The sequence below is a fragment of the Glycine soja genome, chromosome 20 (assembly GCF_004193775.1).
Source record: "Glycine soja cultivar W05 chromosome 20, ASM419377v2, whole genome shotgun sequence".
Classification (NCBI taxonomy): Eukaryota; Viridiplantae; Streptophyta; class Magnoliopsida; order Fabales; family Fabaceae; genus Glycine; species Glycine soja.
Genome location: NC_041021.1, coordinates 38777927 through 38800526, shown reverse-complemented (window position 1 = coordinate 38800526; position 22600 = coordinate 38777927). Strand labels below are relative to the sequence as shown.

General features: G+C 32.9%; 3 protein-coding genes across 3 annotated transcripts; 2 read left to right on the top strand and 1 right to left on the bottom strand.

Moving 5' to 3' along the window:
- Positions 1 to 282: 282 nt before the first annotated feature.
- On the bottom strand, positions 283 to 2708 carry LOC114403021 (zinc finger protein JAGGED-like). Its single transcript, XM_028365732.1, has 5 exons — positions 2463 to 2708; positions 2257 to 2351; positions 1592 to 1723; positions 1264 to 1351; positions 283 to 1054 (listed from the first exon to the last, which is right to left on the bottom strand). Coding segments are annotated over exons 1-5 (771 nt in total). The 5' UTR covers positions 2465 to 2708; the 3' UTR covers positions 283 to 600.
- Positions 2709 to 13444: 10736 nt separating this feature from the next.
- LOC114403390 (50S ribosomal protein L15, chloroplastic) lies at positions 13445 to 16925 on the top strand. The gene is made up of 4 exons (XM_028366328.1): positions 13445 to 13605; positions 13670 to 14006; positions 14872 to 15023; positions 16445 to 16925. The coding sequence occupies exons 1-4, from the start codon at positions 13543 to 13545 to the stop codon at positions 16661 to 16663; spliced, it is 771 nt and encodes a 256-aa protein (XP_028222129.1). The 5' UTR covers positions 13445 to 13542; the 3' UTR covers positions 16664 to 16925.
- A 2281-nt stretch (positions 16926 to 19206) lies between these two features.
- Positions 19207 to 21182, top strand: LOC114403761. The gene is made up of 4 exons (XM_028366913.1): positions 19207 to 19419; positions 19917 to 20102; positions 20184 to 20250; positions 20391 to 21182. The coding sequence occupies exons 2-4, from the start codon at positions 19963 to 19965 to the stop codon at positions 20706 to 20708; spliced, it is 525 nt and encodes a 174-aa protein (XP_028222714.1). The 5' UTR covers positions 19207 to 19419; positions 19917 to 19962; the 3' UTR covers positions 20709 to 21182.
- The last annotated feature ends 1418 nt before the right edge of the window (positions 21183 to 22600 follow it).

Here is a 22600-nt window from a genome sequence, read left to right as displayed (position 1 = left end):
CTCCAAAAATTCTGTGTCATTACCCTAATTGTGCTAGCATAGTGTGACAGTGAGACCATAAAACATTTCAAGAAACTAGAAGATCCCAATTTTGGTTTGGATAGAGAGAGTGAGAGCGATCGAGAGTGACGGGGGGCTTTAGAGATTTTGGAATAGCAAATTAAACACAAAAACAGGCATATATAAAATAGAAGGATGTATATATAAAATAGTAACAGAGATAGATATTACTTACTAGTTACTAGTGTAATATAATAGAAGGATATTGAAAGAACAAATTACTGAGAAGGAAAATGGTTGTAATTTGGCATGCAAAGGAAAAGGAGTTTGGAAAGTTTCAGTTCAAATCTAACTGGTTGTCCAAGCTAGCTAGCTAGCTACCAATACAAAAGGCGATGTTGAGAAGAAATCCCACCCACAACTCCAAGCCAAAGTAGCTGAGCGTGTCCATGAGCTCAAAAGCTGTCCCTGGTTACTGTAGATAAACCAAAAACCACCTCTCTCTCTCTCTGGATTGCGTGTCTTTATGATGATACCACATAACATAACAGAAACATAACACAAACCAAAAACCACTCAAACAAAGAATCTCTCATCTCTTTAGAAACCATCTTGAAACCGATTGATCGCTGAGGGAGGATCCAAACGATCTTGTGCACCTGAATAGCCCCTTCCCCAAGTACTCAACCCTTCCTCCTGCACTGCAGACCCCTCCTTACCACCAGCGAATCCGCCACCTTGCCCCACCGGTGCACCAATGCACGTGTAACTCCTTGTGCTCTCTCCTCCAACATAGTGTCCGTGGCTGCCACCACTCATCACGTGGCCCACATAGTAATCGTTCACTGCATGCTGGAGAGGGAAGTGTGATGACCCAAATGACACTGGCCTCGTAGGTGAAGGGTATAGGTATGGTCGTTGCGGTGGCGGCGGCGGTGGCGGGGATGGTGGCATGTGAGTTGAGGATGAACCTGAGAAGTATCTTGGGAATCTTAGAGGCACTGTTGGGTCTCCTGAGGGATGATAACCCCCCGTTCCTATTGTTTGGCAGCATCTGAATTGAATATTATCACAAATAAATCGCAGTATCAAACAGTGTCATGCTGAGTACCCAAATATTATGTGTTATACCTTGAAAAAACAACGTTAACAAACGCTAAAGAACCCACAGAAAAACAAGTATTTGAGAAATGAAATATATAAATGTTGAACAAGAAGAAGAAATAGGAAGAGAATCGCTGCATGGAAGTAATGGGTGCATACCCTAAGTGAGGGGCACCTTGTGCAGCAATGTTATGATCACAACGAAAGACCAGTTGACGAGCCTGGTTCAGCGTCTCCGTTTCCCTCTCTGCTCAAAACAATCACAAAAACAAATAATAAAGCAAAGCAAAAAGAAAAAAAAAACAGCTGAAGGGGCCCTCTCGATGATCGAATTTCAGCAATCCAACAACACAACATTTTGTGATTGAAATGACAAGCTTTCATGGCCAAATCATTAACGGCCAGAAGAGATTTGGTTCTTGTGAGAAGGAGTGGTAAAAGAAAAGAGGAAGAAAATATAAAGTATAATAATATAGGTGGTACTAGCCTTGGCGGTGGCGGTTCATGTGTCCCCCAAGAGCCTGAGACTTGCAGAACTTGAGGGAACAAAATCTACACTCGTAGACCTTCCCACACTCGTCTTTTCCATCCTTCCCGCCGCTTTTCTTTTTCCTGCAACCTGCAACTATAACCATCCAATTAAAGCAACTTCCATGACACCCTTCTTTGCCTTTAACTCCCCATTCTCGATTACCCAAATCCTTCATCAAATCAATTCAATTAATTAACTTACCGCTCGCCCCCAAACAACTACTTTTCTTTTTTTTAAGTTCTATTCTATCACCTAACTACTTTTATGTTTTTCTTATTTTATTTTTTCCATAACTTTTAAGAGATACTATAACGAAGTAGAAGAGGAAAAGGAGAAGAAACAAAAAAAGAAAAGAAACGTATACAAGGACAAAACAAAAAGAATAAAAAAATGAGGAAAAAAAAGTGTGGTGAACACTGTTTCATGGTCAAGGAATATACCACAGGGATGGGTAACAAACCACGGGCAGTGTTCAACTTTGTTTCCTGTGAAAAGTGAAAGGCTTCCCATGGTGGTGTGTGATTGTGAAATAGAATTCGGTAAATAGAAAGAAAAAAAAAGTGTTCCTTTGATATTTCAGCGTGCATATATATATATATTGGTATGATCATGAAGTTTACCGGATGAAGAGGTATGGTCTTCGAGGACTTGTTTGCCATCTCTAGAGTACTCATCGGGCAAATTGTTAAGATCTAAGGGGTTTCGTTCTGGTCTCCTGTAAAGGAACAACAAAGTCATAAGAGAGAGAAAGTTAAAGGGTTTAGAGAAGGAGAAAGAGGAGGAAGAAAAGAAGGGTGTGAAGGTGTAGTAGTGGGGGAAGACCTACATGGTACCGACAGAGAGAGAGACAGAAAGGGGAAAAAATGATGTGAGGCAAACACTCTTTCTTTCAGATGGGGTGGGGGTAGGGATAAAACTAAAGCTTTTTACAAAAAAATTTAGACTTTCAGTTTGAGACTGCAATATAGAGGCTGGTTGAGTGATGGTAGAAGATAAAGAGCTTTGAAAGTTCTCTATCAGTTCCTCTGCCACTCTCTCTCTCTCTCTTATCTCCCCCCGCCCCCCCACACAAAAATTGAATGAATAATTGGACAGTGGGTCTCGTGACTTTAAAAAAAGAGAGTGTGAGAGTGAGTGTGGAGGGGGGGGCTTAACTTAATCTGGTTTGGTTGAGACTTGGGAAATGATAGGACAGAATTAGAAAGGGCAAAGATATGTGATTCGGAAACATGTTGCTTTTGTATTAATTATTCCTATTTAGTAATCTATAGAGAATTTATATTAATATAATAAATATATACAACAAATAAGAGATAAAAAGAAACATGTGATAAAGTGAATTATATGATGAAGAGATATATAAAAAAAATGACTATTTCATTTATGCTAGTTATTATATAATTTTATTGCAAAAATATGATGTTGCATAGATATATGATACTTCTGCATCTAGTTTTTTTTTGTTTTGCCCTAGCTAGAGCTATCAACAAAGGGTCCAAAAATATTCAAACAATATCAGTCAAATACACTGAAAAAAATAATTAATTAATATCTCAAAAGAAAATCTTTACCAACAAAGGATGTCCATCAAATGTACAGTACAAATCTTTGAGCATTAAAGGTTGCCCTAAGAATGAAAGATGACATTTATACCAGAAAGAAAGCAAGACAAGGCATAGGGTACGTAGACATTTTGCGTGGTTATTGTGCTTAAAGAGGGGGGGCATGTTTGAGAACAGTTCGTGTATGGTCCACAATAGCTCAATGCCTCCTTCTAGGGGTAAAATTCTACCCAGGGGACTTAGACTTGCATCAAGGAAGGGTTGCTATCAGTATCTATCATTAGGGTTTTTTGCAATCTAAGCTGAGATAGACTCGACCCCCCACTTGTTGTTTTATTCTTTGAAAGTTGCTATATCTCATAGATTACATATACATAGTCCTTTTCATGAAAAAAGTGGAGAAATATATGAACTTGAATTTTCTTAATGTATGTCTCACATTCATCATTATATTCTCTGTTGGCTTTAGATGCGTTTTCTTTGAATCCAAACACTATAGCTCCATCTCTAATGAGTGATTCCTTTATAAGATAGTTAACTAGTTAGCTAGGTAAAACAAAGTGTTCTCCAAATTAATATGCAGAAGCAATTAACTGTTTTACATTTTTTTTTAAAAAAAATAGTGGTGGGGGTTATTGATTACTATCTAGTTTAAAGCTGAGAGAAAAGTATATATACATACTACTAGTACAGGTCAAAAAGCTAGCTAGCTTTAACGGTTGAAATAATAATAATAATAATAATTACCAGCTGTTTTAATTACTTGGTAATTAAGGGCTGGGTCTTGATTTGGAGCAGCATATATGTGTAAATGGCAAAAAGAAACAATAGTTAGAGGGGCTGATGTTGTCCACAAGCTGATCAGTGCTTCCCCCACCACACACCTGAAATGGATATAAAGGAGAAAGAAGACACAACCTAATAAGAGGGCTAGCTAGGCATTAAAATCAGGTGATATTCATGGACCACACTACTGCAGCTGGCCTTGACTAGCTGGTTGGTATTATGAAGGAAATGATATGAGACACATTCGATATTTTCAAAACCTAGACCCAAAGATTCATGCAATGACCGCGCCCCACCTATCTGAAATTTTTCTTGCAAGTGTGTGTATATATATCATTACTTTTCAAGTGGTCCTTCACGAATTTAAGCAGTAAATCCAACAAACATTTCTTCCATGTTCAGAACTCTAGCAAGGCAAACTTACAAACCAGTAGAGGAAATTGTCTTCATCATCATGTTGCCTTCCTACCTAGCTTCCCTTCAAGCAGTCAAAATTTAAAATTGAAAACTTTTAAATGTTACCTTTCCTTGTGACAGAAAGTGCATGAAATCAAACCCGTCAATTAATTATATTTTAGGCAAAGAAATGAAACAAACAAAGCCAAAGATTGTAAATTACATGAGATCGAGTTTTAGACCATGAGAAATACCAAAATAACATCAAGTATTAAAACTTTCATATTTCAAATTTACAAGGAGTGTTGGATTCTATTGATAAAAACGTGGGGAGGAGAATATCTGTTCCAGATCGTGGTACTACAAATCAGATTATGGTGATATGTATTAGAGGAAAAAAGTTTCCTGACAAATTCATTTGAGCCGAGGGGTACTGTAAGCGCTTAAATGATGCAATCTCAAGAGGTTTCGACTTTCAACTCTAAACATACATGAGGCGGGGAACCAACAGTAAATATACCACTAGCAAAACTTTCAAACCAAATTAAATCAAATCATTCTTTGAAACCAAACCGAATTACCCTGTCTATAATTGTATAGTTAACTATTTATAAACAATTCAAAAGTTTCTTCTTTTATCGGTAAAGTTTGACGCCAAGTGTAGTAGTAAGTAGTTCATAACAATATAAATCCACCATGGGACCTATATTAAAAGGAATCTCGAAAAAACACTTATTTCGTATGAAAAATAAATCATTATCAAAGATTTGTGATAATGTTTAAAATGTTTAGGATAAGATTTTTTTCCTCTAAGAATAAGCATTTTTTAATGCTAATTTTATAAATTTATGGAAAAGACTATTTTTTTTTTACTGAGAATTCTATTTAATAATAATGATTTTTAATATATATTTTAATTAATTAAAATGTTTCTTTATAAAAATAAAAATATGTACACAAATGGACCGAAGCATGTGAAGAAAGTCCATGGATTACCTTTGACCATTTAGTTTGAATTTGTACCTATCGAGTTGATTTAGCCGTGAACAAATAACAAGATGTGCAAATTGAGATATGATTATCTTTAGTCTGAGAAATATCTTTTTGAATCTTCTGCTCCATCGTAAATGATCCGCCTTACCTGACTAAAAAGATAGATTAATTAATGTTTACACAGATACGGACAGCACCTTTCATTAAAATCGGGTAGCATAGACTATGTATATCCAAAATGAATCGTTATATTATTATTATTTATTGTTTGCTTAATTTGTACTGCTATCATTTAAGTTGTAGTAACTCTGTGAAAAAAAAAAATGGTAACTATTATGTTTTGTCTAAATATTTTAACTTTCCCCTTGGTCTCTATTTATAAAACATAATTTTGAGAGAAAAAATTATCTTTTTTATAAAATTATTTTAATTATCTTGTCTATTAATTATTTTTAATTAAAATATCCTAAATTATTTCTTTTCCTTTCTATGGAAATTGAAGATGTATAAGTTTATAAGGATAAATTTAAAAAATATTATAGTTATATATAAATTTAATGTTAATAATTAAATTAACAAACATTTTTAATAAGCATAAATTAATTAATAATATCTTATAATTAAGAATAAAAACAGTAATTTTTGTGTTAAATTTTCTCCAAATTTATATCCACTAAGTTGATCTCGTGAGAGTTTAGCAAAATAATATGCATGAGAATTTAAGTTCGATCATCAATAATTCTATTATAGAAGTAAAAATAAAACTCTCAAATTTTTAACTTTTATTCCATTGCGTTAGAAAAAATAGAACTAACTCCACCCTACAAACAAATCGAAATCAACAAATACTGTACAGCATAATCCGAAGAGAAAATAATATATAAACTAACATTGTAAAAAAAATTATGTTATCATTCGGTTACACACTAACATATATAATAAATTTATTAATTTTTATAATAACTACTTAATCGATCATGCAAAAATAATTTACATTTAATTCAGTGTAAAAAATGCTCATTAATCTCTTTATAAAACCAAAGAGAAGGGGAAAAGTTGTTGACTAGTTGATCAGTCTTAGGGCCGTGAACATCGATAAGGCAATTTTAAAATGTTACTAATTAAAACTTGTTTGAACGTCAAGAAATAAGTTTTTTCACTACATTAACGAATATTTACTATAACTTATTTGACACAATATTTTATTTAAATTATCACTTTTTTATTCACTTGTGTTATTCACAAAATAGCTCCTTTCCGTAGACATTTTGTATTAATAAAATACAATGTGAATGCATTACTAGAATATTGAAAAAGAAAAGGACCTCACATATTAATAACGAGCAAGCCTTTTTTGTTTTGGTATGGAAATGACTCTGTTGCCTATGACCTAGCCAAACCACCGAACGATTGGGGTTGTGCAGTTCTTATTATATATATATTGATGGGAGAAATTCAACAATGCTAATGATCAATTGTTTTTATTTTATTTTAGATAAGCTCCCGATTTGTTTTATTCAATTATATTCATAAGTTATAAAAAAATATCTCTAAACCTTGGAGTAATTAAAACACAATTTTAAGTAAATGCCTTTCAACGGAACTAGTTAATTAGTGCAATGCATTCTTTTAGGTTTTAATGTATGATTAATTAATTGTCAAGAGACTTAGTGAGTATTTAATATAATATAAATATGCTTCAGGTTATGAATTTTAAGTTTTGAATATATTATTATTTACTTTTTGAGTAATAAAGATAATAAATAATTTTATGTATTTTTAGGAATTGAATTAAAAAAGAATTTTATAAATTAGTAAATTAATTATGAATAAAAGTTGTATGTAAAAAATCTTGTATATCACAAAGAAATTATATTTTGGATTCGAAAAAGGTGAAACTGATTTTAATTTATAAATAAATCATTACAAAAAAAATTATGTATTGACAATTTAAGTGAAATTTACTCTATTACATATATTCTCTAATGATATTTTTCGGTAATATTCTCTCCATTTTCATAACAAATAACAAAGTAAAACGAAGCAAAAATAAATCATATGTTTAGTTATATATGTGAGATAATGCCTAATTTCCTGCTATATAAAAAAATTAAAAATATTCATGGCTATTAAATATGTTTTCTTATAAGCAACATAAGACTTTTAAAAAAATATTTATTAGATACATTTAAAATCTTTAAATCATTTTTTTACGTGGATAAAAGTTTAAACCTCAAATATTATTTTTTGTAGAAAATAAGTCAACTTTCTTACTACAAAATCTAACTCCAGGTTGTATGAATATAATAAAAATATCAATATTTTTAAGGATGAATAAAACTTTCCTCGTTATGCATTCGGGAGGTTGTTAGTTTGAGACCCCATTCATTTCCTTAAAATGAGATAAGTATAATTTTTTTGATAATTATTTGAATCGAACAACTTTTTCTTGCCTTGAATTGAAGTAATACCTGTTCTCCCCAAAAAATTTCTACCGAAAAATAGTTGACAAGGAAATAAAATTTGAAGAAATGATTCTTTATTTTTTATAAATACAAATATTAATTTGTTAGTGAATCCAATTAATTTTCTTTCCCTGCTACAAAACTGGAAAAGGTTGTTAGAAGACACATACTACAAAACTGGAAAACATACCTGATTAGAAGGGAGGTGGGGGGAGGGGAGGGGATGCATAAAAAAAATTATCCCACTATCAATGGTAAAGGCTAAAATTTGTTATAGGAATAAAGTTTTTATCCCTATAAATTTTAGGAGGATTTAATTATGTCTCTTATGGTCCAAGTTCTGTGTAATGTATTACCTTCGTAGCGTTCGATATTTTAGATACTCATTAGCGATGTTCTAGGATATGCCTACAACCTTACTCTTTTATGATAACTCATTGTAATTCCCTTCTTAATTTCTTATTATTTTAGTTGCTTTTTTTTTCTAATTAGCTCATTGACAGTAGATCTAGTTTTATTACGGGAACGGTTTAGAGCAAATTTGATACTATTCTTGTCATATCCAAGATGCCCTACTTTTAGTTCTAGCCACTTAATTTTAGATGATTTTTGTTTCCTTGTCATCTTCTCAACTTGCAAAGGTAGAAATAACACACAAGAAAATCATTTTCAATAAAAGATATTCATGATAAAAATGATTAAAGACCTAAAGATATGCAAATTTAGTTGAATCCTGTGAGTGGTTTGAGACACATATAAGGATAAAAAACAAAAAAGGACTTGGACCTTTTGAGGGACAAGTAAAGAAACAGATATTTTCCAAGGAAAATTACTCATGACTTGCAAACAATTAGTTACCAGATGCAACCAATGAAGGTTACATCACTATCTTCGTACCAAGTGGTGGTGCTGATGAGAAGACGAATCAGAGAATTGTCTGCATCCCACCCTATTAGCATTCAATTTCCATCAATTATACACTACACTGGTTCACCTAGTTAATCGAATCAGTGCCAAATTATTGATGGTAGGGTGATTGGTCTTATATATGCAGACCCCAAAAATGGATGTCGCTAGTTATTGTTCACTCTTCTCATCAGATAGCTCTGGAATACGTACTATGCTTGCCACTAGCTAAGAGTGATCATGGGTTCAGCTGCTTCAAACTTTCTGTGATTGAATAGCTGTATAGTTACTTTGATTTTTCAGCTTGCAGTTTCCATTTGCATATAGAGCCTTTTTTATTCTTAGAAAAGTAGAACTCGTGCATTGTGTCTATATGCTTTTGGATCCACTCTCGGTTCTTTCTCCTATTCTTTTCACCAGAATGTTACCAGAAGCCCTTACTTCTTGATTGTAGCTTGCCTTCATTCCCAACGGGGAACAAACTTATATTAAAAAAAAAGAAAATTGGCACATAAAAGATTAATGTATTTTTTTCAACGAACTTTAGTTCAAACATCAAAGACTAGCTAATTTGTACTAGCCTCTTGGCCTTTTTGTTCTCAATAAAGTTCCATACCAACCACAAATAACTAACGTAGACTTAATTTGCCGACAAAGAACTAAAGTGGGCTCAACATAGTACAGTAGAGCCTAACAAAACTAAACCATCAAGATTGGGTTGGTGTGAAGGCATCTTTTCCTACTTGTTGTACATCAAACTAATCTCGAGCCTCTATTTTGGCTAGCTATGCATTGATTTGGCTGCCTAGACAATGCACCACTTAAATCTTTACACTCAAAATGAGTACTATGACCAACTCCGAAAAGTACCCTTAATTGGTATGCTCTAAGTAAGCTACACATAGCATAATCACTCACAAGGCCCGAGGGCACACACACCAACACTCAGAGGTGTTAGTGTTACCCTTCTCCTAGCCTATATCCCTAGTTTATGATACACTCTTGTTTACCTGTTCAATGTCTAATAAGAGGACTCACATAAGTATGGTAGTTTATTACAGAGACTACATATATAATCCAAGTACTGATCTCGGTGGTTTTATCTATGTCTTTTCCAAGAATCACATTTCATTATGACAAATGATGTCTGAGAGGCAAAGAAATGTAATTAAGATAAGTTGCTTATCTTCTTATTGTGAACTTTTCAAATAAAAGACGGACAACATATAATTGTTCCTAATTTTATACAGCCTCGATTAAGAATAATGGCAGAATGAAACTAGCTAAAAAAAATTTCAACAAAAGAAAGAAATGTATTCGATAAGGGATAAGCATAATCACACACAAAATAAAAAATGTGTTTCAACTCTTATCCAAGACATACCTGCCCACCCTACAAACTCTTCAGGCATTTTTTTTTTAAAATAACACGATATCAATAAATCAACATATAACTTTATATGATTAAATTTCGGAGTTTTATCAATAATAATTATGGTATTCAACTTAACAAATCTTCAAGGTTCAGTTTGGTTTTGTTCGTTTGGGATGTCTTAAACTTAGTTTAGAGAGTACGCTTAGTTTTGTAACATGTTTGATTAATCTAAGAGATACTTTCACATGCATACTTATAGTTTACTTGAAACCAAGTTTTCATAAAAGTAAGACTAAGGTTTTTACAAACTCAGCTTGCAAAATGAAACCTATTCTCAAATTAAGTGTTAACCCTAGCATGCTCTAAATTATCTATTTTATTGCTAGGTTTACATGTTAAATGGGTTTTTTATAATATGATAAATGAGCCATGTACTTTCATTTATTGTTTTTTGCCTCCATTGTATTTTGATTTGGACTTTTCAAAATATAATGTGGTGTGGGAAGTAATAATTAGAATCGTGTTTCCATTATGTACTACCTATGGAATCTTATTTCCATTGTGCAATTAGGGGATGAAAAAATATACAACAAAATTATATTTTCATTGGACAAGTACACAACGGAATTATATTTTTGTTATGTATTTTTTTCTCTCCCTAATTACACAGCAAAAATATGATTTTGTTGTGTAATTTTTCATCACCTCAAGATAACACAATGAAATCATAATTTTGTTTTGTAATTTTACTTTCACCCCCACTATACAATAAAATCATAATTTCATTGTGTTGTTTTTCAAAAAAAAAAAATAACACAACGGAAGTGAAATTCTATTCTATTATAGGTTGAAAATCACAATAAAATCGTACTTTCATCATAGTATTTTTTTCAAAACAAAAAAATAGAACAAAATTATGATTGTTGTGATTCTCAATCTAGAACACAACAAAATCGTATTCTCCTTGTGTATAAAAAATGAAAAAAAAAATATAGGGGGAAGGAAAAATGATGGTAAGAAGAATGGGGAAAAGGGAAGGGAAAGGGGTAGGTAAAATGTGCAGAGGATGCTTTTGTCTATTTTTACTACTTTTCAAAAAGTGGTAGTGTGAATAGAAAAAGTGGAAGTCAGAATATTAACTATCGGGCCTTAAGAATTCATGATTTTGACCAATGCCTTAGCTTACTAATAGATCCAGATCGACTAGTAAAAAATATGGGCTAAAAATGATTCAATTGTAAATTTAACATAAATTCGAAACTTAAGAAATAAAATTGCATTTTCTGTTTATCAGTTTATGTCTTTCTGATATATTATTTTTTTTACAGAAATATCTTTTTGATTTTAAGTTCACGGGAATGCGCATATTTTGGAGTAGGCAAATATTAGTTCATTTTCCATATGAACAACAAGATGACAAAAATGCTGGGTAGAAGCGGAATCATACTATCCACCCTAAAAATACTCATTTATTATTAAAAAATATTTTTTATTATTTCATGCATTTGTCATGTATGTGTAGTTATTTTTTATGTAAATTGATTATTATAAATTATATAAATGAACTTGAAAAATTATTTCAATATTACTTTTAGTTTATATGTTGATGTTATATTATATTTTTTTATTTTTTTATGGATCATGTTTGCCTTCAAGTTGTTTTCTGCACCTTTTTATATTGTTTTTTCTTTTTTAACTTTTGGAATTCAAAAAAGGAGTTCATTCTGAAATGTAATTTTATATTTTGGATTGGCTATACCAGAAGAAAAAAAGGAGGTGCAGGAAGCAACAGCACATGGAGTAGTAACTAAAGTAAACACAACGCACCGGAAAAGAAAGAAAAAAAAAAAAAAAGGTAGACGCAAAACGACAATCAAGGGAAAGAGGTAGCGGTTGGGCTATATACAGCTGATGAAGCAAGAGTTTTTCTTTCCGCACCCAGCGCAAATTGATGGAACACCCTAGACAACATGTGTAATTTCAATTTTCAAAAATATGTTTTACGACACAATAATCAAATTGTGACTTTCGTATTATTAATACAACAATCTAATCAACTGAGTTAATAAATTAATTATGTTATAGAATAATTAATATTATTATATATAACATTAAAATTTTTAATATATATTTAATGCACATATAAATTTACATAATAAATTTTGTAATAACTAATTTTGATCTAATAATTAATTTGTTTATATATATAAATTGTAAGTAAAGGACACAATGTAGACACTTAAAGATTCATATTTGTCCAAATTTAATTTTAAGTAAAAAAATATCACATATTTCAACTTTAAAAGAGACAAAATAAATTTCAGACATTTTAATATATATAAAAAAAACACATTTTAACCTTTTATTATTAAAGTAGTAATAATATACTACCACACCAATTGAATGAAAGTTACCTTAAATATTATAAGGGATAGTTTTATCTCGGATGGTAGTATTTGATAAATTATAAATCTAACATACAAGGAGATTCTTAAACAAATGAATCCCTAAATCAATATAACTCCCTTATTAAAACATGTATAATACTAAAGATTCAAATTTACCTAAATATGCATATGACGTTGGATCTATAGTACCTGTGAGTGAAGAGAAAAATTATTTCTATTTCACAATGTATTAATTTTGTGTAAAGTTTCACAATGTCTTAATTTTGGGATAGGTACTTTACAGGGTTAAAAGAAATAGTAACATCTCCTTATGTTAAATTAAAATGAGCTCACTTATCTGCAATAATAAGTTTAAACTGAATCTGACACATCAATATATCACTATATCAATAAACATGGTGTCGACGGCGACGGAGTTGGGGAGGAGGGCGGAGTCAAGGAGGAGGGAGCGGATGTCGGAGGGGCTGGACCACCATGGTGAAGAGGACATTGGAGAGAGAGGGCGTTGGGTTGGGAAGGGTTGCAGGCGTAGAATGAGAGGGTGTAGCCGGCAAAAAATATTGATAAAGGAGGGTTTCTATTTTCAAGGCTTTGTTATTAATGTGAAAATTTGGTGGGGGATTCATGTATGCATTAAGGTTTATCCTATGTAACTCCTGTTCTGCTATTTGTAAACTTTTTTTGTGTCACAATTAGCTTTATGAATAAAATTTAATTTTCCTATATCGTTAAACATTAATATCAATTATCACATAATTGAGATTAATAATAATATGCTCTGAAACTAGAGATAAAACAATAACACTATAGTTGTCCAATTAAAATAATCAAACAGAATTAACTTCTACGAAAAAGACCTATTGTGTGAAAAAAAAAATGATATTTGATAGAAGTAAGTTAATATATTATTTTCCTAATAATAATAGAAAAGGCGAGAAAGTGAAAAACTTATCCTATCCGTTATTTGAAGTTCTGTTGGTGAGTGTGAGTGAGTGTATCAATCGGCCACACAGAAATGGGCAGTGCTTCTCTGATTCCAGTTTCCTGGTTGCCTTGGCGGCCACTTTCTCCTTTCAAGGTATTCATTCTGTTTTTTCCTCTTCAAACTCCCTAGTCTATTCTCACCAATTTGGGGATTGCAGGGAACGGTGAAAACCTTGGTCGCAAAACCATGGCTGAAGAAGATTCAGCAAGCAAGACCCCTCATTTCCGTGGTTAACAAGGCTGCCTCTCTATCTGCCCCCGTGACAGCACCCAGCGTCGGCGTTCGGTTTCGGCTGGACAATTTGGGGCCGCAACCGGGTTCGAGGAAGAGGGCTAAGAGAAAGGGTAGAGGAATATCCGCAGGGCAAGGGGCAAGTTGTGGTTTTGGGATGAGAGGTCAGAAATCTCGATCTGGACCTGGCGTTAGGAAGGGTTTCGAAGGTGGCCAGATGCCGCTTTATCGCCGAATCCCCAAACTCAGAGGAATTGCAGGAGGTAATTTAATTTCACAACACTCTCTCTCGTTTTTATATCCTATAGTTTTAATCCCCACTCATTTTAATATCCTATCATTGGTACTATTACATGAGTCTTGGATGTAGAAAACTGAATTATATAAGGCCTGTTTGGATATACTTCTCAGTAAACACTTATAACCAAGGTACCGAGGTAAACATATAACTAACCGGTCATTGAGGCGCCCACGACTTAACCCATATGACAAGAAATTAAGAATGTAAAATCAATTAAGCTTCTCCTAATGCTGATTTTAACTTATTGGAAGAACCTTAATTCATTTTAGCTTGTTATTTTCTTCTTCTATAATTGCATATTGAGAAGTTTATCCGAGTATTTTAACTTAATTTGCCTTTCCTTGTGTTGTTGTGAGTATTATATGTTGGGATCTGATACTGGCATAACAATTGAACTCTAGACAGAAGTCTCACTTTACCTCCTTCTAGTTAGAATGTAAAGCTACTAGAGATCCCCTTGCAGCTTGTCTTGGATAGACTGATACAGTATTTTTCTCTCGCTCCTGTGGATCTCAACTCATACACTGTTCTGGGAGAGCTCTTTTCCCCACCTTCACCGATATCAGGAGAGCTCTAACAACTCTTTTTTTTTTTTTTTCCTTTTAGTAATATTTTAGGATATTTTCCTTATATGTTATTATGTCAGACATCTTTACTGATTATGCCCCCCCTTTCATATCTTATCTTATTGTATGTTTCTTCTTTATTCTCCTATTTCTTTCCATATTTTTGTTTCAAAAGCTAGTATTTTATGAAATGCTTGTCTTTTATTCTTCTCGATATGATCTCTCTTAACTTGTTTTTCTTTTCCTTTGCCCTTTAATTAGGTATGCATGCGGGATTGCCCAAATATGTCCATGTAAATCTGAGAGACATAGAAGATGCTAAATTTAAGGAAGGGGAAGAAGTGTCTTTAGAGTCACTGAAGGCGAAAGGTGTGATTAATCCATCAGGAAGAGAAAGGAGACTTCCTTTGAAGGTACAGATTACTTGTTGATTTAATGACTTCTAAGTTTGTTCCTTAGCTGTTGTCCTTAAATCTTGCTTCTCCAAGATCATTTTCTGGATCTGTAGAGGTATTGTGGTGTTTAACTTTCAACAATAAATGAGGATGCTACTTTCCTAGCAGTAGCACAATCTACCAAAAAGGACTATTCCTCAGACTCAGAGGCCCCTGGTCTGCTGTGAATGAAGTTACTTTCTGTAAATTCTTTGATGTTCTTTTATCCTATTTTGGTGTTCAAGTTTATCTGCACTTTTTGGCATGTGTGATAAGCATGTAAGATCAAACATATAATATTTAGGTGGATGTATCGGTGGTTTGAAGCTGTAAATTTGGAATATCTTTCTCATTTGATTTATGAACACCAAAAAATATGTATACTTACATATTTTAGCATTTAATTTTCTCAATTTAAAGACTGTGTGTGAATTGTCAATCATCTATTTCTTTTATCCATCAGGGATAAATTGGTTTTTGGTCAGAGGTCTTATTTTTTAGAGTGTCAGTCGTCCACTTTAAAACATACTGCCCTGTGATGATCTTTCAAGCAATGACTACTTTGAAGTCTATAGTTCAGGAAGCAAATATTCAAAGACATTGAGTTATTTCCTTTTTCAATATCTTTACGGTAGACTCTGTAGTGAGGAGAGTAAACCAGATGGAGAGAAGGCAAACAATTCGAGGCAGAGGAAGACCCAAAAAGACTATAAGAGAGGTTATCAAAAAGGATCTCGAACTTAATGATTTGGATAGAAGTATGGTACTTGATAAAACATTATGGCGGAAGTTGATCCATGTAGCCGACCCCACCTAGTGGGATAAGGCGTTGTTGTTGTTGTTCCTTTGTTTTTCATATGATAAAAGCTGATGGCCTTTTCCGTATCTTTATTCTAGAGGCAAAATGATAGACTTGTTTTTCTGTTGAAAATCATCTGTGGGAGAAGAAATGAGATGAAATAGCATTCCCGTCTCAATTCAGTAGAGTCTTTAAATGATCATTTCCTACAAAAAAAAATCAATATTTTGGTAAATAAACTGCACTCTACATTGACATTGATTTCAATAAGTTTTTCAAAATGAAGGATGCTGGTTAAAATATAACACTTGTAATTAATTTCTGAAAGGATATTTATAATATTAAGTAGTTGAAATTTAGCTAGCACTGTCCAATGTGTTGGATAAATTTTACTGTTTTCATTCTTTATAAATGTTTTTCTGGCTTTCCTGAAATGCAGGAAAATCTTTGAAATTTTTTTAGTTATAGACAACTCGTTTGTATAGTATGTTTAAGCTAGCCTTTTAATTCTATTCAGCCATCCAGTGTATTGAACATGCCAAGGCCCACAATTTTGGTCTTGATGAATCTAAACGAAATTTATTGTGCTTTTTGGTTTCAGATCTTAGGGGAAGGAGAACTGAGCAAGAAGTTGACATTAAAAGCCCGCGCCTTTTCCACATCAGCAAAGGAGAAACTTGAGAATGCTGGTTGTTCCCTCACCGTGCTTCCTGGCCGCAAGAAATGGGTTAAGCCATCAGTTGCTAAAAACCTTGCCCGTGCCGATGAATACTTTGCCAAGAAGCGCGCCATGGCTGCTTCCGAGCCAGCCTCAGCTTGAACTTGAGCCAGCCTCAGCACGCACTAGATTTTTTTTGACAAAGTTGCTTACGTCAACAAGATGATTCTGTAATTCTAAGCTATGGGTATTGTTTGTAATGCTTCCCCATTTGTGTTGATTTTGAATCTATTCCTCTTAAAAGCCACTGCCAAAAGCAAAGGCAAACACATGGTGGTTGTGTGAACACCAACTTTATTTTGGGACCAATGCGTGCCAATCCTTTCAAACCAAAATTGTCCTTTTCACCAAATCGTAAGTCTAACTTGGACATCCTCAGCTGCTTTAATATATTTAATTTAGAATATGTTGATGACAGAAGGTAAACCACGTCAAGGAATATTTTATAATATTTTTAATTAAAGAATCATATGCTATAAACTTTACCGATAATTAAGATTTGAAAGGACAATAATTTGCAAAATCTGGACTAGAGAATATGATTGCACTTCTTTACACGGATGGAGATATTGAGTGTCCCACTGCTTTGGAAGCACATGCAAAGAAAAGATATGTCTCTCGGTTTGTCAATAATTATTTCATTTCTTCATCGATATGTCTCTCGGTTTGTCAATAATTATTTCATTTCTTCATCGATATGTCTTCTTTTATCTTCTTTTTTTTAATTTAATTTTTGCAAGATTTTTTATTTTATTTTTAGTAACATCATCTGCCCAAAAACTAACGACATAAGGGAATGGATTTGCTGACAAATCCTTAACAAATCGCAACAAATACGTCAAGCCATTAACCCACGATTTGTATTTTATGTATATGCCATATGTTTTGGGCCAGTTTGAGGTCAAAATTCGAATGGCTCAAAAGACACCGCGTCACAGTATCTGATCATCTTTATTCGAATCCAGCACTGCCGTCTTCAACTTGTTTCCATATCCTCTTTCTTTTTTCAATTTCTCTCTATTTTTTTCATCATCTGTCCATCCTCATTTCGTTCTTTCTGCTCTTTGACTTTTGGTTTTTCTTCGGTAGAAGCATGAGGGGAGGAGAGAATCTATTTGGACAAATGACAAGAGGTAGATGGAGCATGCCTTCCTGTACTTTGTAAAGATTTCTATTATATCAACTTGTTAAAAATCATTTAGAAAATATAAGGTTGGTCTAGTGATAGAAGGAGAAGGGAAGAGGGAGAGGTTGCTGGTTCAAATCTACTACCAACAAAAACTAAACTAACAACTAACATTTGCTTATAAAAAAATCATTTAAAATATAAACTTATGAAATTATTATTATACTAGGTCCAGAGAGAGGTGAGTTCCTCAAATGAATATATCAGTGCCTTGAGAGATAGTCTTGGCTCTTGGTCAACAATTTTTGTTGTTTTAATTTGTTGGTTCATCAAGGAAAAAAATAACTATCGAATCTGGAGTTGGATTGGGAGGTAAGTAAGTTTGGGTCAATAATTATTTCTGATCAAGAAATTTAATACCTAGTTCATCCTAAATTAATTATTAAACTAGGTCCATGTTATGCTAAAAAAAAAAACTTTTGTTATACTAGTAACACACTCTTTTAAATGTATTTTTTATCACATGTTTAAAATTTATTAAAAATTATAAGGATCTTTTGATTTTGTTTCTTATTTAACAAATTACACTTTTGATTTTTAATAACAATTATAAATGATGAAACATACTTCATTCGCTCTAAAATACAAGAAAAAAAATATTTTTCTTGATCTTACATATAAGAAAAAAATCAACTAATTTTACCTTATATCTAAAATACTCTTTATTTAATTAAAATTTTAGCTTGTATGATTTTTTTATTTCCAATAATAACTTTCAATGAAGAATAAGTTAAGAAAAAAATAATTTTAAATTAAAATTAATGTAATTAAATATGATTAATTAACTTTCTTAATTAGTATAATATTCTATTTCTTCTTATATTTATATTTAAGACCGAATGAAATATATTAAAAAGATTATGGTGACTCAATCACTGTGCAAGTACCCAAAACCAAAAGAACACTATTAAAATTAATTAAATTTTGAACTCATCTCAATCTGAAATACCGAGAAATTGAAAGAAAAAGAAGATGCATTTAGGTAGAATAAATATTTAAGTACCCTAAAAAAATGAAGCTAATATACTTTCGTATTTGCAAGTTATGAACACCCCTAATTATTCAATGGTGGTTTTTTTTCTTTTTCTTTTTTCACAAGAATCGTAAGGCCGGCCCTCTTCAAAGTTTCAGTTTGCAAACCTTCCATCCCAAATCACCGAGAGGCTGCCACGTGTAGGGACGAGGTTAAACGTTGTGCGTTGCGAAACGCTCCACCATACAAAAGACCCATTCTCATTCCCAACGGATCCCTTGATATTTAAGATTTTTTTTCCCATCATACTACTAACATTTTAATTAACATTCTAATAAATAATTAAATAATTCATAATTCATTCGTGCCCATAAAATTATCATTTTGCTGTTGAGAGAAAGAGAAAGAAAAGAGAATGGGTTTGAGGGTGCGAAAGAGATGTGATATATCGCGGGAGGCACCGCCCGGATAAATTAACCATACAATATTAAAAAAAACTCCCCCAAAACAATTTTAAAAAAATATAATAATACGATAAATATAAAGCAAGTGTGGTTGCAACCCATAGTTCAATCTTCTTCGTCCCTCTCCCCTCACTTCTGTGTTTCTCTCTTCACCTACACTTTCCTCTTTCAATTCAATTCTTCTTTTTGGTTCAGAAACTCTGTACAGTTAATCAAACCCTACCTCACCTCACCGGTACTACTCCTACTACCACTTCCTTCTTCTTCTTCTTCTTTTCAGATCTCTGCTCGGAACCGATTTCTTTATATCCTTTTTTCAATATTCCATTTTAGAAAACATAAACCAACACTTTCCTTCTCCAGATCTGACTCGATTTTTTCATGCCTCAATTGATATCACGATTTTTCATTTTATTATGTGATTAATTCTACGGTTTTAGTTAGATCTGTAGGTGAGGTGTGTAGCTGTGATAGGAGCTAGGTGGTTGAGATTTGATAAACTCTAGGCGTGATTATAATTAATTTTCGTTGTTAGGTTTTTTTAATTTGACTAGATCTCAGCCTTGAGCTGTTCAAATAGCTATAGTCATATTCATGTACGTTTACCGATCTCGTGGAATATAATAATAAATTTGCTCTGACACGCTTGATTTGTTTATTCCTTTTGGTTTTTGAATTTTCATTTAATGGCTGCCTGGTTCTAATTTTTGGCTTCTGTTATGTATATAACAGGTTTTAGCTGTTAATTTAATATATAGATAGAAATCCAAGGAAGAAGATGAAGCAGTTTGCCGTCCAAAACGTCGTCGTTCCATCCCACGATGAGATTAGCGTTGTTTGCCCCAAGCCCCGCCGCCTCGGCCTCTTCAACTTCCCCGTCAACGATCCCCCTGTTAGACCCTTCCGCTGGCATCTCAGGTATATAATTAATTCGTTCTTCTTCTTCTAATTCAAAAATTGTTATTATTGTTAAGCTTTGCATACTTTGTTTCTTTGTAGTTACCATGTTGAGCCATGTGATTCAAACTCATCTGGTTCAAATCCTCTGGACAACTTACTCACCAAGGTAATTCTGTTTTGATGTTTTTTTTTATTATTATTTGGTTTTCTATTTTGTCATAGATTTTATGATTTGGATTAATTTGTTGATTTGTGATGAAGGCTGTGCCTAGATTGAATTGTTTTGGTGTTTTCGTGGGTTTGCAGGATGGTGATTTTGATGTAGAGCAATCGTGGCCAGTGGTAGCCCCGTCGCCCCTATTTTTCAGCGGGTCGCCGCCGAGCAGAGCAGCTAACCCTTTGATTCAGGATGCTCGATTTGGGGATGAGAATTTTTCCCCGCTCTCCCCACCGTCGTGGGTGGTGGTACCGGCTGTGTCGGGTCTGCCACCGTCTCCCTCTTCCTCTGCAAGGAAGGGAGGATGTGTCCGAGCCAATTTTGGTAACAATCCTGTTGTGAGAATTGAGGGCTTTGATTGCCTTGACAGGGACAGGCGAAATTGCAGCATCCCTGCTCTGGCTTAGAACCCCTCCTCACACACCACACGTCTCTTTGATATTAGGATTCAGTTCAACATAAACATAACCACAGAAGATGAGCCTTCATACAATAATACCCTACAGCAAATAGAGTAATTTTGGATGCTTGAGTCTAGAGGAAGAGATAAAATTTTATCTTGTGTCTGTTTGTAAATATGTTCAGTTAATCGCCAGTGTATGTAAATGTCAATAGTGTGTCTTGTGTAGAGAAATATTGTCTAGTCTCTCCAAATAATGATATAGAGGGTTGATTTGGGTGTTGGACTTCGCCCGGGCCCTATGTTTAGTAGTGTCTAAGGAAATACCATTCTCTTTTTTGTAAGTAGAAGTCTTTAGAGGATGGAGAATATTTCATTTTGATTTTCTTTTATGATTGGTCCTTGAATTGTAACTAGTAGCGGCTTAAGAAGCATTTAATCTGTACACAAAGGAATGGTTTGTTTGGGAATTCTCAGTTCATGGGTCTTCTTTTGAAATGTGAACAAGTTTACTGCGTAAAAAGAAAAGGCTGGTTTGTTTCTTGCCTGACGGGATAACAGTTTGATTAACAATCCTGCGTCGGTCTTCTGATCGCTGGCTTTGCTTATGCTTTAGGCGAAGAATTAAAAAGATTAAACAGTGATGAAATTTGAAATGGGGCAGCGCGGGTGATTGTTTCTTGTTTCTTGTTTCTTGCCCAGACGACAAAGCAAAATGATTTTATGGCAATCAGCAAAAATAAAAATAAAATAAAAAAGGTTTCATGGCAGTCTCATATCGTTGGGGTGTTCTGTCCACGCGCTCTGTTTGTGGTCACAGATCTGTTGAAATCTGTTGACCTCGCTCTTAACGTAACGGTTTGTTTGGTTGAAAGCAGAGAGGAGCTGTTTGTTAGGTGAACTCATTTAGTACTACTACTAAGTACAGTATTTTTGAAGAAAAAAAAGTTATTCATCAGTTACTCTAGCATAATTTTGCTGAGAAAAAAAAATACTATAGAATCATATTTTTATATAAATGATTTATAAAATTATTGTGTTAAAGTAAATAAAAATTCAGTATATGCTATATTTATAAGATGTTAAATTTATTTTATTTAATATTTAATATATGCTTTATTAAATATTAGGAATATTTTTAAGAATATGTAAAATTGTTTTTATAGATAGTTTTGTAAAAAAAATGATAAGTATGATTTTATGTTTTTTTCGTCAGAATCAAAGACAATACTTGTAAATAAATCCTAGTTTATAAATAATAATAATAATCAGTAGATAATTCATCACTTATAGATAATTTGATAAATTATAGATAATTCATTATTTATAGATAATTAATTGTTAGTAGATAAATAAGTATTTGTAACTTGATAAAATAATAATATTATTATTATTATTAAAATTCAAATATATAAATATCTATTAATAATAATCTTTCAGTCCAATAGTTTCACTGTTGAACTGCGTCTACACTCGGGTATCAAAACTGATTAGGAGAATTGACGTGTGCACATCAATTTTTGTGGATCCCAAAAAATACATTTACTTTTTATAATTAGGCTATAAAATAATAGATATTTAAGGGAGGTCTTGATAGATACTGCTACATGGTAGAGCATAATTAAAAAACAGCGAAACTTGTCAATAGATGTAGCAACCCTAGAAAAGAATATGAACAACTACATTGTATATATCTTGACTTCTCAAACTCAAAAAGTAAAATTTGGATTGATATAAAGGACTTCCAGTTCCTACACTCTTGAATGATAGCTTCCGGCCCAAACTTGAAGATGTCATTCTTCAGATGTCATTATCAACCACCATTTTATAATCTAACTCAAATAGTTACTTCTGCATACCTAGTATGTTGGCCCAATAGATTGTATACAGTAAATCCTG